This window comes from Tenrec ecaudatus, chromosome 15 (assembly GCF_050624435.1).
Source record: "Tenrec ecaudatus isolate mTenEca1 chromosome 15, mTenEca1.hap1, whole genome shotgun sequence".
Lineage (NCBI taxonomy): Eukaryota > Metazoa > Chordata > Mammalia > Afrosoricida > Tenrecidae > Tenrec > Tenrec ecaudatus.
In genome coordinates this window covers 53,439,833-53,466,241 of record NC_134544.1, presented here as the reverse complement: position 1 = coordinate 53,466,241, position 26,409 = coordinate 53,439,833, and the positions used below count along the sequence as shown (strand labels likewise).

The 26,409-nt window shown below is 47.8% G+C and overlaps 1 protein-coding gene across 2 annotated transcripts in view; it reads right to left on the bottom strand.

Annotated features, from left to right (window-relative positions):
* The window catches only part of NPC1 (NPC intracellular cholesterol transporter 1), a 65,221-nt gene that overhangs the window by 23,903 nt on the left and 14,909 nt on the right, over window positions 1–26,409 (bottom strand). Inside the window, exons 2-9 of one of the 2 annotated variants that reach the window (XM_075533061.1) lie at window positions 17,170–17,292; window positions 15,077–15,183; window positions 12,403–12,578; window positions 5,050–5,217; window positions 3,968–4,217; window positions 3,442–3,515; window positions 2,569–2,990; window positions 236–462 (exon numbers count right to left, since the gene is read on the bottom strand). In XM_075533061.1, the coding sequence (XP_075389176.1) occupies window positions 236–462; window positions 2,569–2,990; window positions 3,442–3,515; window positions 3,968–4,217; window positions 5,050–5,217; window positions 12,403–12,578; window positions 15,077–15,183; window positions 17,170–17,292 (1,547 nt within the window). The remainder of the gene's footprint in view (window positions 1–235; window positions 463–2,568; window positions 2,991–3,441; window positions 3,516–3,967; window positions 4,218–5,049; window positions 5,218–12,402; window positions 12,579–15,076; window positions 15,184–17,169; window positions 17,293–26,409) is intronic. The other variant, XM_075533062.1, reaches the window with a different exon arrangement.

Sequence of the window (26,409 nt, the reverse complement as noted above, 5' to 3'; positions counted from 1 at the left end):
CCCAGAATGAAACCAAGCCGGTCCTGTGACACCCCCTTAATTGTGATGTTTGCGCCCATTGTTGTAGCTGCTGCCGCCGCCAGCCCATCCTGTTAAGGGCCTTATCCTCTGCTTGGCCAAGCCCCATGGCCTCGGCACGCCAGGGGCTGGTCTCCCCGAGGGCTTCAGATATGCATAGGATCTATGAACACGGGAGCTCTCTGCAGACAAGGACCAACGCATCTGGGCCACTCACCGTACACAGTACAGAAAGTGCGTGTGGTAATCTGCGTACACGTAGAAGTAGTCCCCTATTTGATGGTCCAGCATGGAATGGCTGTTCTGGAAGTAGTTTAGCACGCTCATAATGGTGCAGTTCTTGTTATACGGCGAGAGGGGGGCCAAGCAGAGGTCCTGCAGCGTCACAGTCTCATTGTTATGTGAGGCAGCAATGTTCTCAATGGCGGTCTGTAAGTCAAGAACCTGCAAAACAGCAAAAATGAACAAATCCAGATTCCGCTCAGATTTTGACTAATGGTGGCCCTGAGGGGTCCAAAGAAACAAACTGTCTGAGGCCATTCTTCTTGCAGTGGGGCACACAACAAGTGCACTGGGGCAGAGGCCAATGAAGCCAGAACTCAATTTAGGGTCCAGCAAACTGGGACAAAGACCTTGTTTGGGGCATCTTGGAATGCAGTAAGTGGGGAAGAATCCTCACCATCAGGCATAAAACCCAAACAAAAAAGACATCCATACAGGACACAAGGACCTCTCCCCTTGTGCTCTCTCTATCGCAGTGGTCTAGCCGCAACCACAGAGAGGAGATGGAACAAGACCCCTGGCTTCTCAAACCTGGGCTCTCATCAAAGGCGCACCACCCTCGCCACAATGGCAACTGCCTGTTTCCTAGTCAAGAATCCGCCCCTCTCCTCGGGGTAAGCAACTGTGCTGTTCCTCTTTGGCACAAAGGTGATCTGACAAATTGCTGATGAACACCTTGGGGAAAACCAGCAGATAATCACTGGGTGGGGAAATGTGTCTTGATAGTTACTGGCTGCTCTGCCATTTGACCTTTTGTTGGTGAGAGCTAAGGAGTCCTGGCAGTGTGATGGGCCCAGCCAGTCCAGAGAAGAGGCAGCGGCCTACTCCTGGAGGGATCTGTAGTCTTGGGCAGGAAGTCTTTTTTTTTCTTCTTTTTATAACTCTTATCACAATCCATACATATACATACATCAATTGTATAAAGTACATTCTTTGCCCTAATCATTTTCAAAGCATTTGCTCTTCACTTAAGCCCTTTGCATCAGGTCCTCTTTTTTCCCCCCTCCCTTCCCGCTCCCCTCTCCCTTGATAATTTATAGATTGTTATCTTGTCATATCTTGCCCTATCCGGAGTCTCCCTTCCCCCCCTTCTCTGCTGTCCATCTCCCAGGGAGGAGGTCACATGTGGATCCTTGTAATCAGTTCCCCCTTTCCAACCCACTCACCCTCCACTCTCCCAGCATCGCCCCTCACACCCCTGGTCCTGAAGGTATCGTCCACCCTGAATTCCCTGTGTCTCCAGCTTCCATATGCACCAGTGTACAACCTCTGCCCTATCCAGTCCTGCAAGGTAGAATTCAGATCATGGAAGTTGGGGGTAGGAAGGGGAGGGAAGTCTTGCTCCCAGAGTTCTACTCTGCCCTACAGGGTCACTCTGATTGGATTCACCTCATTAGCAGCGTGTCTGGTTTGGTGGGTAACAGCCAGCCACGGAGGCCGGTGACAGAAAGTGGTTCAAGTACTCTGCGATTCGAACCCACTGACGGCTCTATGGAAGAACAATGTGGCTATCTACTTCTCTACAGATGTGTTGCCCTGGAAACCCTACAGAGGCCTCTCCAAGGCAGGGGACTGGACAGCAGGTTGGGTTCGGCAGAGCGAGCAATGGTTAGAAGAAAACCAAAGGGGTCATTCCACTAGAGCCGACAGGGGACTGTAGCTTATTTGCAGGTTCAGCTCACCAAAGCTAGTGCGCAAAGGGAAGACCCAGAGGTTTAAAAGCCTTTGGAAGAGAAGTACCGGTAGGTGGCGCCTTGTCTCAAATGCACGTCCCCCCACAGATGAGTGGGGACTCTGGAGTCAGGCAGTGGTAAGGTTCCCTCCTACAAGCAGATCAATGACCATCGGGGGCCAGCGGCCCTCTCCCTAGCCCCTGGGAGAGCAGGAACACTTCATTCCTCTGGGTCCTCACATATTACTGCAGTTCCCAAGCGGAGCTCTTTGTAAATCCCCAGGGGGAAGCCTTCATAAACACATTTTGTTTCCACGCAGAACGGCTTCCTCTGCTCGCCTCAAGCTTAAGAAAAAGGCGAGCCCTTCTGCTACATGAAGGAAACATATGTGTGGGCTCCAAAAGAGAATCTCATTCAGTGCAACACTGGTGACTCCCTCCCTTTCTTCAAAACAAAGTTGAAAGCACTTGACCTGAGCCTTGCAGTGGTTTGAATATGCCAGTACCTTCCGCCCCGATGCACATCAGGAGACCTGGGCAGCGGACGAGCGGGCCCACCCACATCCCTGGGCTGGCTTCTGCATGGAGCAGGTTACCTGGTGCAAAATCTCTTTGTTAAGCGGAGGTCCGAAAGACACGTTGGCCCCTGAGGGGTACGGGCTGTAGATGTGCTTGGGGGTGTGGGGCGCCCGGATGATTAGCTGCTCCGTGCGGAAGAAAGGCCCAAAGTGCGTGTCAAAGTACTCCTTCTCGTGGCGCGCCTGGCTGCTGGGGGCTGACCAGAGGTCAACGGGATTGGTTGTGACCTGCACAAACATCAGGCCTGAGGAGCACACGCCGATGAAGACCAGGGAGAAGAAGATGACGCAGCCGGGGTTCCGCACACAGAAAGCCCCCCACTGTGTGAACAGCCGCCTCAGACCGCCCTCAAAGGCTGCACCAAGCTGGTCACAGCAGGATGCCTCCCCTGGAAGAGCACGAGAGGAAGGGAGGGTGGAGGTTAAGAGCCAATCCATTCCTGAAAGTTGGAACAGGGAAAGTATTAGCTATCCCTACTGATGGCGGCCACCCGCACCCTCAGGACCTGCAGCGGGGCCTTGCCGGTGGGTGCCATACCCTTCCCTGCCTACCACAGAGAACTACATCGTACCCACAGACCAGGTTCACACACAGCCTTCCTCTGCGGAGTGAAGTGCTCAGAACGATCTGCCTACAGCAATTCCCCGGGGAAGCCCTGCCACCAGCTCTCAAGCAGCTGTGTCCTTTCCTTCACTGGCGCCGAGCGGCCGGGAGCTGTGCCACGGCTGATGACCTGGTTCTGTGCTGCCAGCTTGACTAGTCTGAGTGCCACGGGGGCCGGGGCCATCGCTGGTCCCCACCACAGGGGCGAAAACGCGTCGGGAGGACCGGGTGCGTTCACGCCAACACCCGCCACACCCGGGTACATTTCCGCCACAGGTACCACCTACCTTTGTCACTGGTGTTGACAGAATAAGCTATGTTGCTGTCGATGGGGGTGTACTCCGAGACAAAATACCGCTTTCTGAAAAACAAGCACACACGTGGACTTGGCCGCACCTCAGGATAACCAACCACGGGCAAAGCTTAGACAGGTTAGGAGGAGGAACAGGACAGGAGCACAGGGGAGGAAGTGGGATACTTGAGGGAACTGCAATGAATGCGAAGAAAGAAAATACATATGAACCCTTGACTATAAAACTAATGGTCTTCCTTGACCCACTAATATTACAAAGTTAAAAACTAAACATTCGGGACCAAGAAAATGAGAGTGGAATCGGATTCAGCACATATAAGCTATGGTAGTTAAGACATAGGTAGTGAACTTTAAAAGCGCTAAAAGCTTCGGAATGCTTGCTAGTTGCCGGGCATAGGTAAATCGGGGGAGGGTGTTAATGCAGATATTAGTTTCCAGCCAAGTGGAACGCTAACGTGGCTCTGTTCTTCCCCATGGAGAGAACCCGTAAAGCGGCTTACCTGTAGCACCACACCGCAAAAAATGCTCCAAAAAACAGAAGCAAAAACACCATGTAGGAGATCCACATGATGACGTACATGGCGTCCAAGCCCAAGATTAGCCAAGGAGCAGGAGGGGGTGAGGGCTGGGGCTTGGGACCACAGACGATGGGACAGTCCTGGCAGCTGCAGGGGCCCATGACTTCGTCCACAGCCTCGTCACAGCCCTTGGTGACATTGTTCATGGGCTGCATTCCACGCAATGGAACATCTACAGGCAGGAAGTGTGTGCAGTGAATATCTCAGTTAAGGAAAAATGCCATACGCCTTCTGCTTAAATTACACTGAAGCCCAGCGAGAAGTACACTGAAATACATAGTGCAGCGGTAAAGGATAAAGAGGCCTAAGGCTTCTGTCTGAGAAAATCATGTTTTACTGCTTTGTCCTCTAGAATTTTAAGCACTCTCACTAACTTAGTACACGGGGGTTCTGTCACGGAGAACTCAATGCATTAGACACTTCGGTAAACCTGAACTCAATTCTTCAATTTCTTCATCACTAGCTTCTGTGATTGGTGCATAAATTTGTATAATAATTATATTGATTGAATTTCCTAGGAGGCACATCAATATAATCTTGTCACATGCAACATTGCATTTCAAAATAGACCCCAAACTGTCCTTGTTGATGATGGATTCTAAGTCACTCCTCTTGAGTATGTCATTTCTGCCATAATAAAAACTATATTTTCTGATTAAAAAAAAAGCCAAAAACCTGAATTCATGCTTCACCTCCATACTGAGGGGCTGATGAAATGCTACGACAGAGCTTCTGGAAATGTCTTTGTAACACTTTTTGGCTTTTTAAAATTTTAATTAGCTTTTCTTTAAGTAGTGATTCCTGAAGGCAACTCCTCGTTTCTTCATCCTTTCCCACAACCCCTCTGCTCAGTGAGTCAGGGTCAGGAACCTCGCTCTCGTACCTCCGCCCTGCCAGTGGAGACTCCAGGAACCAACTACCTGAAAGGGGGTAGCTGCCTGTTGCAGCTTGTACGGGGACTTGGCTCTAAAATAACATCACAAGTGCACCCAGCGTGGCCCCACCTGAAAAAACGGGCGTGATGGTGAATGGGGCCTGCCCGTTATTCTTGTTGAACATGTACTCGATCCAGTTGGTGGCGTTGCAGGCCTCGGCATTCTTCCCACACAGCACGTTCAGAGCTTTTTCATTGCTGGAGGGGTTCTCCACGTCCCGGCAGGCGTTGTACATGGCTGCAAGAAGAACCCCGGGGAGAAGACTGAAACTGCGTGCTTGCTTGAATTCACCCGGAGAGCCCGCGTGACAGAAGGACGCACCCACGGGAGCAGTGAGCTCCTTGTGGCCTGCAACTAGAGGTGTCCCCCCCCGCCCCCCAGCAGAGTAAACACGGAAGACAGGAACGGAGAAGATCTCCTACTTGCTTAGTAACCATAAACCCCCAAACACTGCCATTGAGCACTTCTGACACAGAGTGACTGATGCCGGGCTTCTGCGGTGGCAGATCACTGTGGGAGGATGTGCAGTGTCCTGTGGGGCGGCGAGTAGGCTTGAACCCTGGACCTGTGGTTAGCAGTGCCACCATGGCTTCTTCCAGTTGGTTTCAAACACAGGCTCAATGCCACGGAGCCCATTCCAATGCACAGGGACCCTGTGAGTTTCTGAAATTGTCAGTCTTTGCAGGAGCAGAGGCTCATCTTCCTTCCTGCAGAGCAGCTGGTGGTTTCAAACTGCTGACCTGGCGGTTAGCTGCCGAACACGTAACCCACTAGGGATCCCTGTCAAACTAGTTTACGCTCCTGCGAATAATCGTCTAGGCCGGAGTCCAAGTAACTGGAGAGTGAAAAAGACAGACGGGAAAGGCCTCTATGGCCCGTGTAGCAGCAGCTCAAGGAAGCCCCGCCTTGCACACGGGAAGGAGCAGCTCTGAGCCTGTGAAGTGCATTCCCGGAGACAGCTGTGGCTGCAAAATCGGGCTTCACGGGGCCCTCGGCTTTCAGGGCAGGTGTCAAGTGAAGTCTCACAGCCATTCTCTTTCTGGTTCTGATTTTGGTACACATACAGATGACACACTAGATAAGGCCTGTTGTATGAATGCATCTTGCACATGGCACAGTAGCTGCAATTGGTGTTCATTTTCATTCCCTCGCTCCTGCGGGCTCCCAGACTTTCTAGGATCTTCTTTGTGTACACTTCAAGGAGATGTGTATACATTCCTTTTGTTTTAACCTAATGCTTACAAGATAGTTAGCGGGAGTAAGCGATTTCCCACAGAACTGGGAAGGTACTGTCTCACTGCCATCCAGTCTGTATCAAGGCTGGTGAGAAAAATCTAGCAGCAATTCCTTACGAATTGCCTCTTCTCGCTCGCGGCTGTTAAGATCGCTGTCTGTGGAGTTTCTCTGGATAGAGCGGTGGTGGTTGGGTGGAGAATTCTACCCAGGTTTGAGATTCCATCAACATGTGTGTGTGTGTGGGGGGGGGGGTAGACAGCGAGGAAGAAAGGCCTGGCGATCAGTTTTTTAAAAACCCGTCAGTGCAGACCCTGCTGTCACAGCAGTCCTGCTCCTGGGGTTGCCCCCAGTCAGGGCTGCGCAACAGCAGCTACCACCGCCAAAGCTCTAACGGGGTGTCATTCTTTCTCATCTCTCCTGCCCAAGGGGTTCGTTCTCTCTCTTAAATCCAAGGACTCCTCTCTCCTCCGTTCTGGACAATTCCAGGCCGTGCCTTTGCCTTTCATCTCTTCCCACTCCCCACACCTGTTCTGCTTCTGGCCCTCCCGAGCCTCACGCATGTCATTTCTTTAACAGCTTCAGGACTTTCTATCTCTCAGCTGTTTTCTGGAGAATTCCCTCACATCTATCTTCCCGTTCACCTTGTGGTTTTCATTTATTTAATGTTTCAAGCAGAGAGAAAAGTACGGAGATTAAAATAATTTATATGTACTCACCACTAAATCTATATCACGCCTACCATTTTACAATATTTGCCTCAACATTAAACACACAAAATAGTAACTGATGCTTCCTCCCTATCCTCACACCTGCACCCGTCTCTCTGCCCTCAGGAGACTGACCACATCCTAAAATCGAGACTCTCATGCCCACCCAAGGTTTGTGTGCCATTGTGATAAACTATAGCCATAAAATGTACTTTTATTCACAAATCCACATAAACTGAACACTAAACATGCTCTGTAACATTTCTCCCTTGGGTGCCTCTAGCTAGATACATGAGCATTTCCGTGAAACTTCTGGGGTGTGGTTACACGCAGTACCCTCAGCTTTACCGGGTATTCCAAAATTATTTTTAATGCTGGTTTCCAGAGGATGGCGAGCCAGGCAGACACGCGGTGCAGATCCTCTACAAGGAAGTGCGAGAGTCCCATGACACAGATACAGATTGTAATGTGGGAACCCCGAGCTGCACAGGAAAAGATAGAGATGTCTATTGAATAGGGACTAGGAGAAACAACTGAACAAAAAGTGGCAAGAGAGGAGGCAGGCAGGTGAACAGTTAACTACTCTGCCAAGATGCAGCCAGCTCAAACTTTTGCAAACAGCCTTCAATTGGCCATACCAGAACAATGGTTGGCGACAGAAATGTCAGTCTCCTTTGTTCTCCATAACTTCCTGGCACCAGAAGCATGGCAAGCCCGACTCTCATCCACATGTGACACCCCCACCCACACACAGCCCCTGCGTACGCTGTCTGAGGTCCAAGATGCACCCACGGTGGTGACTCAGGGGTTGGGTACATCAGCCCCACGTCTGGAGGCATGTGAATTCCCCATCAGCCTATCAAAACATAATGCCGTGTGGGTTGCTGACCACCCCTGGCTGCCCTGCCCTAACCTCAAACAACTTTTGGAACAAGAACCATGACCTTATGCACCACCTGAGTTGGCAGGAGCTACTTCTGGACGAGATGCCCCGACCATAGTTTCAGAGAGCACCAAGGTTAACTGGCATAACATAGACTATGGAGAGAAGGTTGGGGTCTTAAAAGTTCATGAGAAGTTATCTAGGGTACAGCTACTGGTCCTTCCCTGTCTGGAGGAAGGAAGGCTGACCAAGATTGAAGGCAGATGGAGACGGTGCAATGGCCTAGCGTACCACAACCCTGAGGCTCGAAGAACTGATGGTGCCTAGCTACTGCTACCAACTGCTTGGAAAAGGAGATATCAGAAAGTCGTGGAAAGAGCAGGAGAAATACATAGAACATGGCTGAAAATCATTAAGGAGGCCAGGCTTGCTGGTTGGCTAGAGACTGGTAGAATTCCATGGCCCTTGGTCACCCCCAGAATCTGAACTGTACTCAGCTCTGTAGTTCAATTTTTGCTCAATCAATAATTGGGTCTGTAAGGGGTAGTGCTGTTGGGTAAACACTAGCCTGCTAATCACAAGGTCCAAGTTTCAAACGTAGCTGCTGGTCTGTGAGAAAGATGAGGCTGTCTATTCCTATAAAGACCTACATACAACCCTGGAAACCCTACACAGGGGGGTTCCTATATTGACTCGATGGTAGTGGAATAAGGGGAATGCGAATACTCCTGATGAGCGCATGCTTCCCAATATTGACCACTTGGGACCAAGGAGGGAGCACTAACCCAAGGACAAAGTTCAAAAGGATTAGAAGAGGAGGAGCACTGGAGACAGGAAACAAGGTGGGAAGTGGGAGGGGTGATGTCACCGTGAGGGAAGGGCAAGGGAAGGGCAACGAACGAGATGAAACAGAATGCGCATGAACTGTTACATGTAAAACTGATGGCCTGCTCTGTAAGCCTTCAAGCTAGTCACAATAAAAAGTTAAAAAAAAAAAAAAGGGCCAGCAAATGATCCTTGAACGAACGACAAGCCTTTCTTTTGTAAAGTGTTTTGTTTTGTTCTTTGTCAGTGGTTCGTTTTTGTTGTTTTATTGTCTGGTTGTATACTGTTGCTTTGTTTTCCTCTGTCTTGTTTTTGTGCATGTTAGTGTCTCCACAGGTCTGTCTGAATAGGACAGGCTGGATGAACTATCTGGAGGAAAAACAATAGGACAGACAGTTCGGGGGGACAGACAGATTCAGGTGGGGGAGGGGGAGAAGGGTAAGGAAGTGGTGTTAATAAACACAGGGACAAGGGAACAACATGGGACCCAAAATGGTAGTGAGGGGGGAGTGACAGGCCTGATGGGGAATGGTCAAGGGTAAGGTTGCATAGAGAAGAGGTATAGCTGTAGCCCAGGTGGGGACGGAGCATGGTGGTGGGGCAGGAGGAAAGTCAAGGGAGAGGGAGGAAGGAGCTGGGAGTCAAGGGGCATTTATGGAGGTCTAGACAAAGACGCGTACATGCAAACATATATATGAGGATGGGGAAATAGATCTAATTGTCTACATTTATAGGTCTAATATTAAGGTGGCGGAAGGACCTTGGGCCTCTACTCAAGCACTCCCTCAATGCATGAATACTTTCGTTTATTAAATTGGTACTCTGATGCTCACTCTCCCGACACAACTGCTGAAGCCAAAGTGGGTGAACAAGTAAATGTGGTGAAGAAAACTGATGGTGCCCGGCTATCAAAAGAGATAGCATCTGGGGTCTTAAAGGCTTGAAGATAAACAAGCGGCCATCTAGCTCAGAAGCAACAAAGCCAACATGGAAGAACACACCCGCCTGAGTGAGCGAGTGATCCCAAAGGGATCAGTTAGCAGGCATCAAAGAACAAAAAAAATCATCATATCATTGGCTGCACACCTCCAGGATAGGATCGCTGAAGACAAATGGGTGCATAAGCAAATGTGGCGAAGAAAGCTGATGGTGCCCGGCTATCAAAAGAGATAGTGTCTGGGGTCTTAAAGGCTTGAAGATAAACAAGCGGCCATCTAGCTCAGAAGCAAAAAAGCCCACATGGAAGAAGCACACCAGCCAGTGCGATCACGAGGTGCCCAAGGGACCAGGTATAAGGCATCATGCAAAAAAAAAAAAGAATATGTGTGTATGTGTATATATATATGTATGTATGTATGTATGTATACATATATATATCACATTGAACTGAAGGGGTAAGTGCAGAGTGGAGACCCAAGGCCCAAGTGTCAGCCACTGGAGATCCCCTCATAGAGAGGTTTAGGAGGAGATGGGTCAATCAGGGTGCAAGGTAGTACCGACGAAGAGCACAGCTTTCCCCCAGATCCTGGATGCTTCCTCCCCCCAACTACCATGATCTGAATTCTACCTTGCAGGGCTAGATAGGGCAGAGGTTGTGCACTGGTAAATATGAGGGCTGGAGGCACAGGGAATCCAGGGTGGATGATACCTTCAGGACCAAGGGTGTGAGGGGCGATGCTGGGAGAGTGGAGGGTGAGTGGGTTGGAAAGGGGGAACTGATTACAGGGATCCACATGTGACCTCCCCCCTGGGAGAGGGACAGCAGAGAAGGTGGGGGGGGAGGGAGACTCCGGATAGAGCAAGATATGACAAAATAACTATGTATAAATTACAAAGGGCACATGAGGGAGGGGTGAGCGGGGAGGGAGGGGAAAAAAAAAAAGAGGACCTGATGCAAAGGGCTTAAGTGGAAAGCAAATGCTTTGAGAATGATTGGGGCGGGGAATGTATGGATGTGCTTTATACAATTGATGTATGTATATGTATGGAATGTGATAAGAGTTGTATGAGTCCCTAATAAAATGTAAAAAAAGAAAAGGGAAAAGAAAGAAAGAAAAGAAAATGATTAGGGCAAAGAATGTACAGATGTGCTTTATACAATTGATGTATGTATATGTATGGACTGTGATAAGGGTTGTATGAGCCCCTAATAAAACGTTTAAAAAAAAAAAAGGTTTCCAGACTCTCGCACCAAGTACTAAGGCACACGAACAATGCGGTGTATTGGAGTTCCGACTGCTCCACAGCCTTCCCAACACGTGAACTGGGGCAGCTTCTTACTTGTCGTCACTCTCGTAATGTGTGAAGGGGCGGTTCACAATTTGAAAACGCATCTCATGGATTACTAGTGAAATTGAGCATCTTTTCATAATGTTGTGTGCTAAATTTTGATTTGTCTATTACTCATTTGTTTTTCAAACTGAGTTTTATTTTCTTAATTATTTACAAATTTTTACTGGTTCTAGACAACAGTCATCTGTATTCACCAATCTTTCCATTTGTGGTTTTTGTTTTTCCTCTCTTGTTAGAAATCTTCCCGACCTTAAAGGTCATTAAAGATACCAAAACCAAGAACCAAACTCACTGCCACCAAGTTCACACTGACTTACAGCGACCCCGGTGGGTTTCCAAGACTGTAACTGTTTAAGGAAGTACAACGCCCAGTCTTTCTGCCTCAGCACTGCTGATGGTTTCAAACTGCCGACCAAGCGGATTCACAGCCCAATGCATAACCACTGCGCTATCAGGATACTGGTTGCTAAAAATACATGTTTTCTTTTCACATTAGCCTTACAACCAACTTATCCCAACTATGACATGAGGTGCAAAAACATGAACTAGATGAATATGGGGTGGAAAATCCAATGGCCTCAGGCCATTTATTCAGTAATTTACCTTTCCCCTCAACCATGTGTCTGCACCTGTCATTTACCAACTTCCGTATAGGCCGCTTGTTTCCGCACCGAATGATCTCATCTTTCTAGTGAGATGTCCTATCTTTATGCCATATTTTTTGCTAGATTTTTCCCAAGTTTTTTATTTGTTGTCTTTTTAAATCAGAATTTTTTTCTTCCTGTTACATTTTTAATTGGTCTTTCCAATTGGAATATAGATGCTGTCCAACAACTGCCGAATTCTTATTGATTCTACTATTTTGTAGATATAGGCATTCTTTTTGTTCAGGTGTTGCCTGTTATTTAATCTAGTCCATTTCAATGACAGGTCTCATGAACAGACCTGGTTGGTCCTACTTGTAATGTGCTCAGTCTTTTTTCTACAGTGTTCTTTCTATTCTTTCATTTCAATCCCTTTCATCGATCGTTAGATGGTCTCTTACTTTCCCTGACGATGGTCTGTTTCTTCACAGTCAAAATCTCTTTTCCTCTAGCAACTAGGTCTCCCTCTCACCCGACCTCATCAGTCTCGTGGTAACTCCTGCGGTCGCACAAAGCTCAGGGATTGCCAGCAAGGAGAACAGAAGTAAGTCTGTGTATACCGAGGTTTCCCAGGTGGAGAACATACGGCTCAAATCCACCATACCAGACTCACTGACACCGAGTCGATTCTGACACCTCTGGAGACTCTTATGGCTGGTAGACCAACTCTTAGGATACAAACAAAGCGCGTCTCCGTTTCTGGCCAAGGGAATTAAAATTGGTCATTTTCCATACTTTGACAAGAAAACAGAAACAAGAAACAAAACAGAAAAAAATAACTCGATCCTTGCCCAGAGGCCAACAGTGGAAAAGGAATAATCCTAAGCTCACTTACCATGGGCAAAGGTCTCTCCGATATAGTACTGTAACTCTTCCACGTTCGTCTTTGTCTGGTTCGTAGCGGGGTCCACGTACTCTCCTGTTGCCGTGACGTTCAGAAACTCACTCTGCCGAGGGCTGCAGGTCAGCTCACAAAACAGGTTCATGAGGTTGTAGAAGCACGACGGACACCTAAAGAAAAGGCCACCGCATTGCTTGATCTCCGAGAGCAGACCCAGCAAAGAGCTGACTTAAAACGGACCGAGACCAAATGCTATTGTAAAATGGAAAATGAATCAGCAGGAGACTACACGAACTTCACTACAATTCAAGGTCTAAAACCTCAGGTTAAAGCCTTACCAAAAAAACAAACAGACTCCCTGTCACCAAGTCAATTCTGTCCCACAGAGCCCTGCAGGGCAGAGTAGGAGAGTCCCTTCCGGGTTTCCGAGACACTAGCAATTTACTGGAGTGGAAAGCCTCCTCTTTCTCCTTTGGAGCGGTGGTGGTTTCGAAGTGCTGACCGTGTGGTTAGTAGCCCGACGCATAATCCACGACACCACCAGGGCTCCTAGAAAACTGCTATAATTTGTTTATGTATTTCACTTGGATGCCATTTCAAAAGGAAGAAATTATTAAACCAATATTTGGAACACCAGTTGCTCCCTACTTTTCAACCATGTAAATTAAATTCTAAAGCAAACTGTACTTTAAAAAAATTATACATTAAAAAAAAAAACCAGGAAAGGGAACATGCGGCAAACGGTTATCTGCCTTTCTCTATGAAACATTCCTAAATATCATCTCAGGAGCCCAGGCAGCAAGACGGTTCAGAGCTCCACTGCTAACGCAAAGGCCGGGGAGCTGTATCCACTCCGCAGCTCTGCAGGAGGAGGGCCTGGTGGTCTGGGGCCAAAAGGATTACAGCCCGAAGAAATCCCCGTGGGGCAGGTGTGCTCAGGCCGAGCGGCCGCTGTGAGCTGGCACTGGCTACGTGGCTGCCAACAGCAGCACATCACCACAATCATCGACTTTGAGGGCTGTGCGGCAGTTCACACAGTAGGGGGGTTCTCACTAATTGGCTATCGTACGTAAAGCTTTGGTATCTCCAATAGTAACTCAGGGAAACCTTGTGCTTTACTGAGACGCGTGCTTGGCGGAAGTGTTTTGAACGATGAGTGTCTCCAATCTGGCTCCCTCCATGTCTACCTGCCTTCCACAGGATATACTAGCCCCGTGAGACTTTCATTTCATGACCTATTAGATTGGCATGTTGAATGGCTAAAACCTTGCCAGTTTATCCCACACACACCCCCACCCTCCACCTCATGCCCATTAGGCCTGATCTGGTTTTCAACGTTTTCTGTATCTCTGTTTTGTGTTTGTTCATACTGGGGTTTATCTCAGATGTGTTTTGCCATTGGGGGTGACCCTCTTGAATGTTTGTATGTTTTTAAATATATGAAACCCAGAATTGATGCACCTCTTTGGGGGGGGGGGAAGGGCAGGGGGGCTTAAAGGGGAGCTGATATCAAGAAGTTCAAGAAGGAAAATAATATTTTCAACTGATTGGGGTTGCAATTGCACGATACTGTGGGGCATCACTGAACTACAGAATGATGTGACAGCTGTACTAACCCCCCAATAAAAGTATGCTTCCGTGATGATTTCCCACACTGTATCACCATTGTAAACTTCCGGCAACCAGCAGGCTTTTCTAGGTGGAAGCCAACGTGACCCTCACTTGACTCGAAGTGCACAGGGAAGCACTTGTCCCTCTTCACATGTGCTTCACAAACACTGAAGGCTGACAAATTCAGAACAATGTCACAGCCTGCTGCTTTAGCAGAATGCTCCCAGCTGGTTCTGGTGCACATTTGAGAGTTGCTGAGCCCAGAGAAGACCAGGATTATGCAACCCTTTACACTGCCCTGGTCACAAAGAATAGACAGGGCAGGAAGTGAATGTGGACACAACCAGCCAACTCTGCCAGGAAGAGCTTGCTGAACCCTACTGAAGACCAAGATCCGGGCATGCAGTGTGACTGCAGGCACAGAGAACAAGGCCCAAGGCAGCCAGTGAGTCACACACTTGGCAGGGGTTAAACTGGGTTACACAGTGGATCACAGTGGTCCTGGTGGCCCAGCAGCCAAGTGTAGAATTTAGCAGCTGTACAGGGTCTTGGCCAGAGACTCCGTGGGAACCCCAGCAACTCTCCTCCCATGGAACACTGGGGAGTCCTCGGGTCTGAACAGAACTGCTCCACAGAGGAGGGACCTCATAACCTGAGATACCTTGGAAGAAAACCCAGAATCAACTCTGAATGTAATGGGAATGGGGGCAGATCTGACAATTAGCATATTACATTCATTTCTCCTCAGTCTTCAAATGGATTCTTAAAATACAGAACAAAACAAAAAATTGCCTTTCCAAAAAATCGGGATGTTACGGGTTAGTATCCCAAGCCCCAAAGTCTTTGCCACCGAGTCAAGCATCCCCTGAGGGTTCTAAGGCTGTACATATGGGAATAGGCTGCCACATCATTCTCCCGAGGGCTGGCTGCTGGGTTCAAACCGCAGACCTTATGCTTAGCACCCAAATGTTTAATACTATGCCACCCGGTGCCTTGATTCATCCCAAAGTACCTTAAAACAAACCATTTGTCTTATCTGCCCCAGCGGTCAACTCACCTGGACAGAAACTGCAGAGGCAGCTGCAGACTGTCTTTGAGTGTGTTGAGCTGCTGAACATCACAGCAGAGGCTGACGTTGTCGAAGAAGAGTCCTGGACAGAGCTCCTTTAGGGCGACAAGCACAGATAGGGCAGAAGGAGGACAAGCATTTCGCAGTGGAATCGAGCAACCTCTCCTGGGGTCTTTTTCAGGTGCACAAGGGTAAGGATACAGAAAAGGGGGATTCAACAAAAGCGTATGGGAAATGCCATCATCTTTTCATTCCATCTTCCCACAAACTTTTGGAAGCCCTGTCAGAGTTGCAAAGCTCGGAAGTATGCTAATAAAAGACACTGACCAAAACTTACTATCTACAACAGCGGTTCTCAACCCGTGGGCTGCGACTCCTTGGGGGGGGGTCAGATGACGCTTTCACAGGGGTCGCCCGATTCATAACAGCAGCAAAATGACTGTTATGAAGTAGCCACAAAAATAATTTTCTGGTTGGGGGGTCACCACAACATGAGGAACTGTATTAAAGTGTTGCGGCATTAGGAAGATTGAGAACCACTGATTTATAAGCTAGGGATTCCAATACAAAGGTAGAAAAAGACCAAAACTCCAACAACTCGCTACCAACTCATAGCCACCCTATAGGACAGGGTAAAACCGCCCCTTTGACTTTCCAAGACTAACAGTGCACGGGAATAAAGAGCCCCTTCTTTCTCCCGAGGTGCACCTAGGGGTTTTGAATGGCTGATTTTGAATTGCTGACCTTGAAGACTGAAGCCGAGCTCAAAAAACTTTTTTTTCCCCCCCATTTTGGGCAAGTTGGCTCTCCTCCCTTGAAAATCATTTTACCTCTTCTTCCCCAAAGTCACTGCCATCGAGTCAATTCGACTCACAGTGATCCTATAGAACAGGATGGAACTGGCCCTGTGGGTTTCTAAAACCATAACCCTTTCTCCCACAGAGCAACTAGTGGTTTTGAACTAGCAACCTTGTGGATTACTGCCCAAATGGTAAGCACTGTGCCACCAGGAGCCCTTTTTATACAAAATTTACCCCCATTCAACATTTCTACATGCATAATTCCATGGTATTGATTATATTCCGTGGTATTGATTATATTCCGTGGTATTGATTACATTCTTCAAACTGTGCAAGAATTCTCACTGCCCCTTTCCAAGCGATTCTAGCACCATTCACAGAAACTCCACACACCCTAAATGAAATCTCCTCTTCCCCTCTCTCTGCTCCTTCCACCCCTGGTGGCCAGCAATAATTTGGAGGTTTTATATATTTGTGTTTCCTCTATGGGTCAGATCACATTGTACCTGTCCTTGTGAGATGGACTACTTGTGCTCAGCATGAGGTTTTCCAAATTTATCCAAGTTGTAGCATGAATTGGGGCGTCATCCCTCTTTAAGGCTAATAATATTCTACTGTACACTACATTTCCACCCTTCAGCTACTATAGAGAAGGAGATGATGAACACTGGTGCACATGTGTCTATCTGTGTCGCTTGGGTATACACTAGGAATGGAAGAGTTGGGTCTCCTTCCATTTCTTTTTGTGTTGATGCTCAAGTACTATTTCCTAATGCCTCTAGGCAAATTCAGAGTTCTGAGGAAAGAAGCAAGTGATTCTGGAAGGTCTGCTTCGACGTCAACATGGTTTTGCATAAGTCCTAAAACCTTGGGCACCAAGGGTGATTCAAAGACAACCTTGGAAGCAGCCAAAATGGATAAGGTCTCGCAAAATTCAAGGGTGAGCAGAACGGAAACAGGACGAGGAAGCGGCAGCTCTCCAGCAACAGAGCCCAGTCCAGCCTGGGAATGTGGGACCAAGCCCAGCTATCCGCTGACATATTTCCCCATCCCTGCAAGAACATGTGCGGCACCAAGGTCAGTCTCTACAGAGTAACCCGCTGCTGTGAAATCTAAAGAGATGTTATTATCAGTTCATGAAAAATTAATCTTCTACAGTTATGTCATTATCTTCAATGCCATTACATGTAACAGATAAGGGGTCTGGGGTAGGATTTAAGTTCCCTCATCCCATGTTATTATTGTTCACAGAAGATCCCAATACTAGAGCTCTGAACTTACCTGCACTAAGTCATACCCGTCCTTTGGCAGTGGCTTCGGTGGCCCAGAATATTCACAATTGTACCTCTTATTTTCGGCCACAATCCCACACTCTCCATACCAGACACAGGACTGGGAAAACACCTAAAAGAAGGCAACACAAATCTGTCACCAGAATCTCCGAGCTATAAACATGTCAACATCAAAAAGCATCCAGCCATGACATACCATCCAAAGGAAGCAACAGTGAGAGGCATGGAGTTTCATGCTTGGAAAAATACTAACTCAAACGGCCACATGCACAACTGTCAAAGAAGGCAGTGGGCAATGATGGAAGTTACCATATATACTCGAGTGTAAGCTGACCCAAATATCAGCTGAGATACCTAATTTTACCACAAAAAGTGCATTAAAAATGTGCTTTAAAAAACTCGGCTTATACACAAGTATATACAGGTTGTTGTTTTTTTTACATGATTTCAATGCTCTCGCTACTTTATTTGCTGATCTGTAAGAACCCCAATGCAGAGGAAAGATGGTTAACGATGAAGAAGGTGATCATTTGCACATCTGCACAATAAATGACATAAGCTCTAAATAATGAAAGAACATTCTACATAGGTTTACATTAATTAACAACAGTAGATCATCAGTAATATGAAGACAAAAATAATAACAGCAATCAATCCTAAGTAAAAGGCAATCTTTTGTTTGTTTTTTTAAAATTGTTTTATTAGGGGCTCATACAACACTTATCACATTCCACACATACATCAATTGTGTAAAGCACATTTGTACATTCATTGCCCTCATCATTCTCAAAACATTTGCTCTCCCCTTAAGCCCCTGGCATCAGCACCTCATGTTTTACCCTTCCTCCCCACTCCCCGTTCCCTCATAAACCCTTGATAATTTATAAATTATTATTTTGTCATATCTTGCACTGTCCGACATCTCCCTTTGCCCACTTTTCTGTTGTCCATCCCCCAGGAAGGAGGTTATATGTAGATCCTTGTAATCAGTACCCCCTTTCCAACCCAGCCTCCCTCGACCCTCCCAGTATTGCCACTCACACCACTGGTCCTGAAGGAATCACCCACCCTGAATTCCCTGTGTTTCCAGTTGCTATCTGTACCAGTGTACATCCTCTGGTCTAGCCAGATTTGTAAAGTAGAATTAGGATCATGATAGTGCGGGGGTGGGGGAGTGGGGGGAAAGCATTTAGGAACCAGAGGAAAGTTGTATGTTTCATCATTGCTATATCGCACCCTGACTGGCTCATCTCCTCCCCGCTAACCCTCCTGTAAGGGGATGTCCAGTGGCCTACAAATGGCTTTGGGTCTCCACTCCGCATTCCCCGCCTCATTCACAATGATATGATTTTTTGTTCTTTAATGCCTGATACCTGATTCCTTTGACACCTCATGATCACATAGGCTGGTGTGCTTCTTCCATGTGGGCTTTGTTGCTTCTGAGCTAGATGGCTGCTTGTTAACCGTCAAGCCTTTAAGACCCCAGGCACTATATCTTTTGGTAGCTGGACACCACAAGCTTTCTTCGCCATATTGGCTTATGCACTCGCTTTGTCTTCAGCGATTGTGTCGGGAAGGTGAGCATCATGGAATAGTAAAAGGAAATCTTAAAAGAAATGCTAAAATCTCTAAGGCAAAGATTTCTCAAGAGCAACTCATTCCTCACGTGAGAGTCACAAGGCTGTCAGAAAACTAGAAGCAGGAGGTAGGAAGGGCAGTGTGAGTCACTCAGTGGCTCCCAAGGGCGGGCCCAAGGAACCACCAAGTCCTTTGCATTACAAAGTCACAGAGCACTGTGGTCAGGGGAGGGCAGGGAAAAGGCAGGCACAGAGTCTGGATTCAGAGTAGGGTATTACAGGCTGGGCTGCTCACCACAAAGCCAGCCTTTCTAACTACTAGCTACTCTGAGGGTTAAGGACAAGGTGGTCTAGCCCTGCAAAGATTTATATCCTCAGAAACCCTGAGGAGCAGCTCTATTCTGTCTTATATTATGAATCATAATAGACTCTATGGCTGTGAATAGTTTTTTTTTTTTGGCTGTGAATAGTTTTTATTAGTCTCAGAAACCTTACACAGATTCTCTATGAGTCAAAATTGACTGATGGCAGTAGGTTTGGGCTTTGGATCCAACAGGGAAATCAGGATATTGAGAAAGAAACTTTGACTTCAAGATGCCTAGTGGCAAAGCTATTAAAGATCATCTGAACAGGAGCAATAGCGTGAGTACCAATTCCTGGCAGTGGCCAAGAAGCACAAGATCAAGGCATGTGCAACGAGCGAATTGAGTCTGTGTTGGTCCTCAGGCTCAAGATACCCACTGCCATCGAGTTGAATCCAACTCAGAGCAAACCTACAGGGCAGAGCAGGTCTGCCTCAAAAAACCTCCAAAACAAAACTCACCGCCATCGAGTCCTTGCTGATTCTTAACGACCCCTATGGGTTGCTGAGATTGTAACTGTTTACAAGGAGTAGAGAGCCCAGTCTTTCTCCTGAGAAGCTGCTGGTGGTTTTGAACCGCTGACCACACAGATCGCAGACCAACTTGTAACCACTACCCCACCAAGGCTCTTCAGACCTGCCTCCATGGTGTTTAAAAGCCTGTGATCTTTATGGAAGCAGCTTGCCACATGTTCCTCCCTCTCAGCAGTTGTTGGGTTTGAACTGCTGACCTTTCTGCTGTTGTTCAGTTGTTGTCTGTGCAATGACTGTTCCTTAGAGTTCAAGATACAAGTTCCCACATAATCCCTAAAGCCCCCAAATCATGAAAACAAACAAACAAACAAAAAACACCCAAAAGGTTGGGTGCATAGGTGTGCAGGAACCTAAGGTTTTTCTTCATTGTCTCTGAATTCATTCTTCCGAGTCTAAAATGAGAACAACAACTTGCCCCTCTTGTGGCTCCTTAAATTCAGCTAGTTGGGCCACAAAGGAGAGAAATGAGGAAGTGACAAGCACGGAACCTCTTACATACTGGACTTTGGGGCCATATCCCCGCCTTAGCTTTGCAGAGCGGGAATTCCTACCTGTGAGAAGAAGCCTATGCCCTCCAGTGCACAGATTGGGAGTGAAGATCAAATGAAGACTATAGGTTGAGCATTTAGTAAACTAGAAAGCTTATTTCTGGTTGACTACTTCTTCCAGCAGCCACAGGAGGCCGGAGGTGGCTCCAGACCATTTTCTCAGAGAACCAAGGCTAGACATAAATCCAGTCTTCACTGAGTTCAAGCTGACTCTTAACCAGTAAACAGTTGCCCTCTGGCTTGGTGTGTTTGAAAGTGGATTATGGCAGGCAGAAGGAGGGCAGTCTTGCTTCAGGATTTTGTATGGGTGTGCCCTTAAATGAAAAAGCACCAGGTCACATGGTCCTGAGGCCTACCCCAACCAGGGTGGTCAGAAAGCCCCCAGTCCTGCAAGCTTTCTACATCTACAATCGCATATGATCCTAACCACAGTCAGTTTCCCCCTTAGCTCACAGTCCCACTTAGGGCAGGGTGGATTCATCTAGTGGCAAATGGCCTTTGTTGTCCATGTTCTTTAATTAGTCCTGTGGCCTTTACTCTTTTGGACACCATTTACAGCCACTGATGATCTACATCATCTGTAGGATTTGTCCTTTCCCTGCTTATGATTTTAAAAAGGGAGTTGCCATAAAGTGTATTTGGATTTGGGATCATTTTTCTCCCACAGCAGGTTTGAGTTAATGTTCTTGCATTTGTTTTCAAAAAGTCGGCTTGCGTAAAGCAGCCCAAAGGCACTTATCATGTTTTATGCAGTATTCTAGAAGTCCTTCATGTATTATGTCAGAAGGGCTAAAATATGCGGGTGTGCAAATGTGGTGAACAAAGCTGATGGAGCCTGGCTATCAAAAGATACAGCATCTAGGGTCTTAAAGACTTGAAGGCAAACAAGCGGCCATCTAGCTCAGAAGCAACAAAGCCCACATGGAAGAAGTACACCAGTCTGTGTGAGCAGGAGGTGCCAAAGGGACCAGTTATCAGGCATCAAAGAACAAAAAATGATACCACAAAAAATGATATCATTGTGTACTCACCTCCCTGATATGATCACTGAAACAAATGGTGCATAAGCAAATGTGGTGAAAAAAGCTGATGGTGCCCAGCTATCAAAAGATAGCATCTCGGGTCTTAAAGGCTTGAAAGTAAACAAACGGCCATCTCCTTGGAAGCAACAAAGCCCACAGGGAAGAAGCACACCAGCCTGTGATCACTAGGTGTTGAAGGGATCAGTTATCAGGCATCAAAAAACAAAAATCCTATCATTGTGAATGAGGGGGAGTGCAGAGTGGGGACCCAAAGCCCATCTGTAGGCAACTGGACATCTCCTTTATGGAAGGGTCACGGGGAGATGAGCCAGTCAGGGTGCAGTGTAGCAATGATGAAACATACAACTTTCCTCTAGTTCCTAAATACTTCCTCCCCAACCACTATTATGATCCCAATTATACCTTACAAAATCTGGCTAGACCAGAGGATGTACACTGGTACAAATAGGAACTGGAAACACAGGGAATCCAGGACGGATGATCCCTTTAGGACCAGTGATGAGTGTGGCAATACTGGGAGGGTGGAGGGAAGGGAGGGGAGGGCAGAGAAGGGGAACCAATTACAAGGATCTACATAAACCTCCTCCCTGGGGGATGGACAACAGAAAAGTGGTTGAAGGGAAACATGGACAGTGTAAGATATGACAAAATAATAATTTATAAATTATCAAGGGTTCATGAGGGAGGGGGGAGCAGGGAGGGAGGAGAAAAATGAGGAGCTGATGCCAGGGGCTTACAAGGAGAGCAAATGTTTTGAGAATAATGAGAGCAATGAATGTACAAATTGCTTTATACAATTATGGATTGTGATGAGTTATATGAGCCCCAATAAAATGATTAAACACACACACACACACACACAAAAGGGCTAAAATAACTTTTTACAGGTCCAACCAATAATTTGCCCAAATCTAGGGTATTAAAGGCTTGAAGAAGCAAAAAAGTCCACATGGAATAAACACACAAGCCTGTGTGATTATGAGGTGTTGATGGGATCAGGTATCAGGCAAAGACCCAGAACAAAAAAATCATATCAATAGGATTGAGGGGGAGTGCAGAGTAGAGACCCAAAGCCCATTTGTAGACAATTGGACATCCCCTTACAGAATGGTCACAAGGAAGAGACAAGACAGTTAGGGTGCAGTATAGCAATGATGAAACATACAACTTTCCTCTAGTTCTTTAATGCTACCCCGACACCGCCCCCCCATAACCCCAGTTCTATCTTACAAATATGGCTAGAACCAGAGCATGTACACGGGTACAGATAAGAGCTGGAAACACAGGGAATCCAGGACAGACAAACCCCTCAGGACCAATGAGCATAGCGATACCAAAAGGGGAAGGAGGATGTGGGGGGAGAAAGGAAGAACCAATCACAGTGGTCTACATATAACACCCTCCCTGGGGGACGGGCAACAGAAAAGTGGGTGAAGGGAGATGTCAGATAGTGTAAGATATGACAAAACAATAATAATTTATAAATTATCAAGGGTTCATGAGGGAGGCTGGGGAAGGATGGGAGCTGATACCAAGGGCTCAAGTGGAAACAAAATGTTTTGAAAATGATGATGGCAACAAATGTACAAATGTGCTTGACACAATGTATATATGCATCTATGTATGTATTGTGATAAGAGCTGTAAGAGCCCCCAAGAAAATGATTTAAAAAATAATAATTTTCCCATGGTCACACAAATGGTGACATGAGGACCTCAAAGAGACACCCAATGGGAAATAACCCAGTGGACGATGAGGCCTGCCTCTAAATTCCATACACCCGCTGCCCCCACGTGTGAGGGTGTGAGCACGGGGCACTCACAAACGCAGCCGCGCTGGGGCAGAGCAACAGACCTCTCTGCCATCACTTCCACCCCCCTAGCACTAAACAAGGCGATGGGCATCTTCCCTACTGCAGGCCCCGCTGGCACAACGTCCCTGAGCCTCCTCAGGGGTCACACTCCTGACCCTTTCCTACATTTTCAAGCTCAGCTCTTTTTGCTGGTCACTTCACTTGTCTCTGCCTGTAAACCCTGCTCTGACACACTTCCTACTACATGCCCGACAGCCCCCATGTTTCAAAGGAAAGGAAGCCCTCTTCAAAGGATCTAACACCTGCCTATCACCTTCAAGGTTGACCTCCCACTGCCAACTCCTCTCGCACATCCCGGCTGAGCCCACAGACACCAATGGTCAGCCTTTGTCACTTCTCTGACCATGGCAACATCCAGACCATGGCAACATGCCTTATGCACAATGCTGGCTGGATCGTCCTCAATGTTCTGTGCTCCTCAGAAAGGTGCAGTCCACCCTGCCCACGCCTGCCTGTGAGACAGGCTGCAGGTGTCTCTCCAGGCTCTGCACACACTCCCACAAGCCCCAGTCCTCTCTTCCGTCGGTCCCACACCCAGGGGGCCGTGTCTATTGCTGCATCTGTTCCTGCTCCTCCCATTGGGCGGCCTTCCCCTATGCTCCCCTACAGACTTCTGCCAGGGCCACGCTAAGACCTCCCTCCCTCCCTCCTTGAAGCCTCCCGAACCCCCACCTGGCTTCTCTCGCCTGGCCTGCCTTCCTCAACATCCCTCCTGTCTAAGTGTAGGTGTGCCCTGGTCTCTCATTAATCCTCGGCACAGATTGCAAGGTAGACAGTAAAGCAAGATCGTTTTATGGATGGAGTAACTGAGGTTAGACCAGTCAAGGGACTTGTCTAGGCCACATCTGAGAGCCAGGCGCTAGTCAAAGCCGGGTGCCAGCGCGCTTACTCCTCCCATTGCCCGGCTCGCTGCTGGCAGAAGGGGCTGCACGTGCTCTTCGCTGAACCCTGAAAGCACCTCAAAGCAATGCCAGCAACTGAGTATCAGGTGTCAACATCACCCCATGCGCACTCCAGCGGGCAGTCAGTCACGAGTTTCCGCGCCTTCCTATTCCACCCAAGCAGCAACTGTGGCACTCAGACCAAGGACACACCAGGCTGACCCACCAGGCTTTCCATTCCCTTGGGGCCCCAGTACCTGACTTCCACACTTCAGGGTCTGTTGAGACAAGTTGGCCTTTCTCTCATACAGGAGAGCCTGTGCTGACTTGAAAGCATAGTCAGGGTTATTTGGGGAAGTAAGTATGTCTGATACTGAAATAACCCACCAGAGTTTAATGACCATCATGCCCCCAAAATGTACCTGATCCCAGGTGAGCTCAGCTGGTCTTCATGTAACAAACGCCCAGGGGCGGGGTCTGCACATAGCACCTCCCAGCGATGGCTGAGCTTAGTAAAGACCGATGGTCAGCTCAAGCAGGATCAAAGATTATAGACCTGGGAGTCACCTGACACGCTCAGTCTCTAATAACGTGTCTCGTTAAAGCCCCATTTAAGCACCAAAGGGCCCATGTCTAAATAGGACCATCCTTCACAGTTCATCTCACGCCAACCTTTCAGAGCTATTTAAGTTCCCAAACCAAACTTGCTGCCATCGAGTCACTGCCAAATCACAGCGATCCTTTCACACAGGGAAGACCACCCCTAGTGGGTTTCCGAGGCTGTAACCCTTTCCAGGAGCAGAATGCCCGGTTTGTCTCCCAAGGAGCGGTGGGTGGTTTCCAGCTGCTGCCCTTACAGATCACAGGATCGCAGTCTAACACATAACTACACCGCCAGGGCTATGGTAACCCAAGAATTCCCTTGTTTAAGTACCTGGAAGGCTTGCCAATTACTAAGAGGTTAGTGATGTTACAAATTATTTCAACTACAAAATCAATTTTCAAACATCACAGATGTATACGAAGTAACACTGGAAACCCATTCACCTCACTTCTCGGATGTAACCAGGCCTAAAGAACAGACCAGTGGCCTTCCAGATGTTCCGTTGCTCACCCCAGCAGCCACGTGTGGGATATATACACAAACGTACACTTGCAATAGCCTTTAACAGTTTCTGTCACAAATAACTCCCTAACCTCAATGGAGGGGCTGTGGGCTATTTGCACTGCCGTTTAACTCTCTTCCGCTGGGTCCTGGACGCAGCCTCCAGCTCTCGTCTCCAGCGACAGAAAAACAAACCTCCCACTGTTTCTATCCACGGGTTTCCATCTTCCTGTCCCGGAGCACACCCATCCCTCGTTCTCCATTTCACCGGCCTCCTTCCACCTGGCTGCAGTCCCAAGCTCCCTCAGCTCAGGCTGCCCTTGAGAGGAGAGGTCAGTCAGCTGGCAGCAGCATTTGGCAGAGAGCTGGGAGCAAAGCCCAGCTCAGGAGGGTCCACCTTCACTGGCACAGGTAGCAAGCAGTAGCTGTCTATGCCCACAGGGATCAGGAAGAGGGTACCTATTGCTGGCACACTCCACAGCATCCCTGAGGCTCTCTTGGGCTAGGGGGTGACACTGCTGTTGGTCGGTTCAGAGTCATAGTGGTCCCACGGCACAGAATCAAACACTGGGCCATCCCCACAATTGTTGCGTTTGAGCCCATGGGTGCAGCCACTGTGCCAATCCATCTCCTTGACGGTCGCCCTCTTTCCACCAACCTTCCATTTACCAAGCTTGACACGCTTTCTCTTAGCAGGCCAAATATTAAATATCTGTTAAGCCTGTGCTCTACAAAGTCTCCGGTTTAAAATATTCAACTCTTGAGCTATTTATGTTCCCAAACCAAACTCACTGATATCGAGTGGATGCCGACTCATAGCGACCCTGAAGGATGGGTCACAACTGCCCGGTGGAGCTGACTTGAAGTTCCCAAAGCAGACACAGATCATACCCAGGTGAGTGGATGTGAGTGCGGCCTCAGGAGTTAGTTAGAAATAGAGGATGCTGCCCCGGCATCTCTGCCCTGGGGTGAAGCACTGTTTAGGTTTATAAGAATCGCAAAGCTGTGTATGCGCCAGACAGAGGTGGCTACAGTTATTTTCCTGCTTTTCTCATGACTCCTCATAAGACCACACGATCCCAAAGGGCACAGGCCAAACATCAACTTCCTTTAAAATTCCCTACGTAATCTCATCCAGTGCTCGTCAAAGAGAAACTGCCAAAATTACTCTGAGGTAAATTCTGGAAAGATGGCAGCATCAACGTTTTTTCTGACCTTCCCTACAAATACTATGTCCCTGATGCAAGGAACAGAGAGGGGAAACTGAGAACGAGCCAAAATCCAATCAACGAGATGGATTCTTGCTT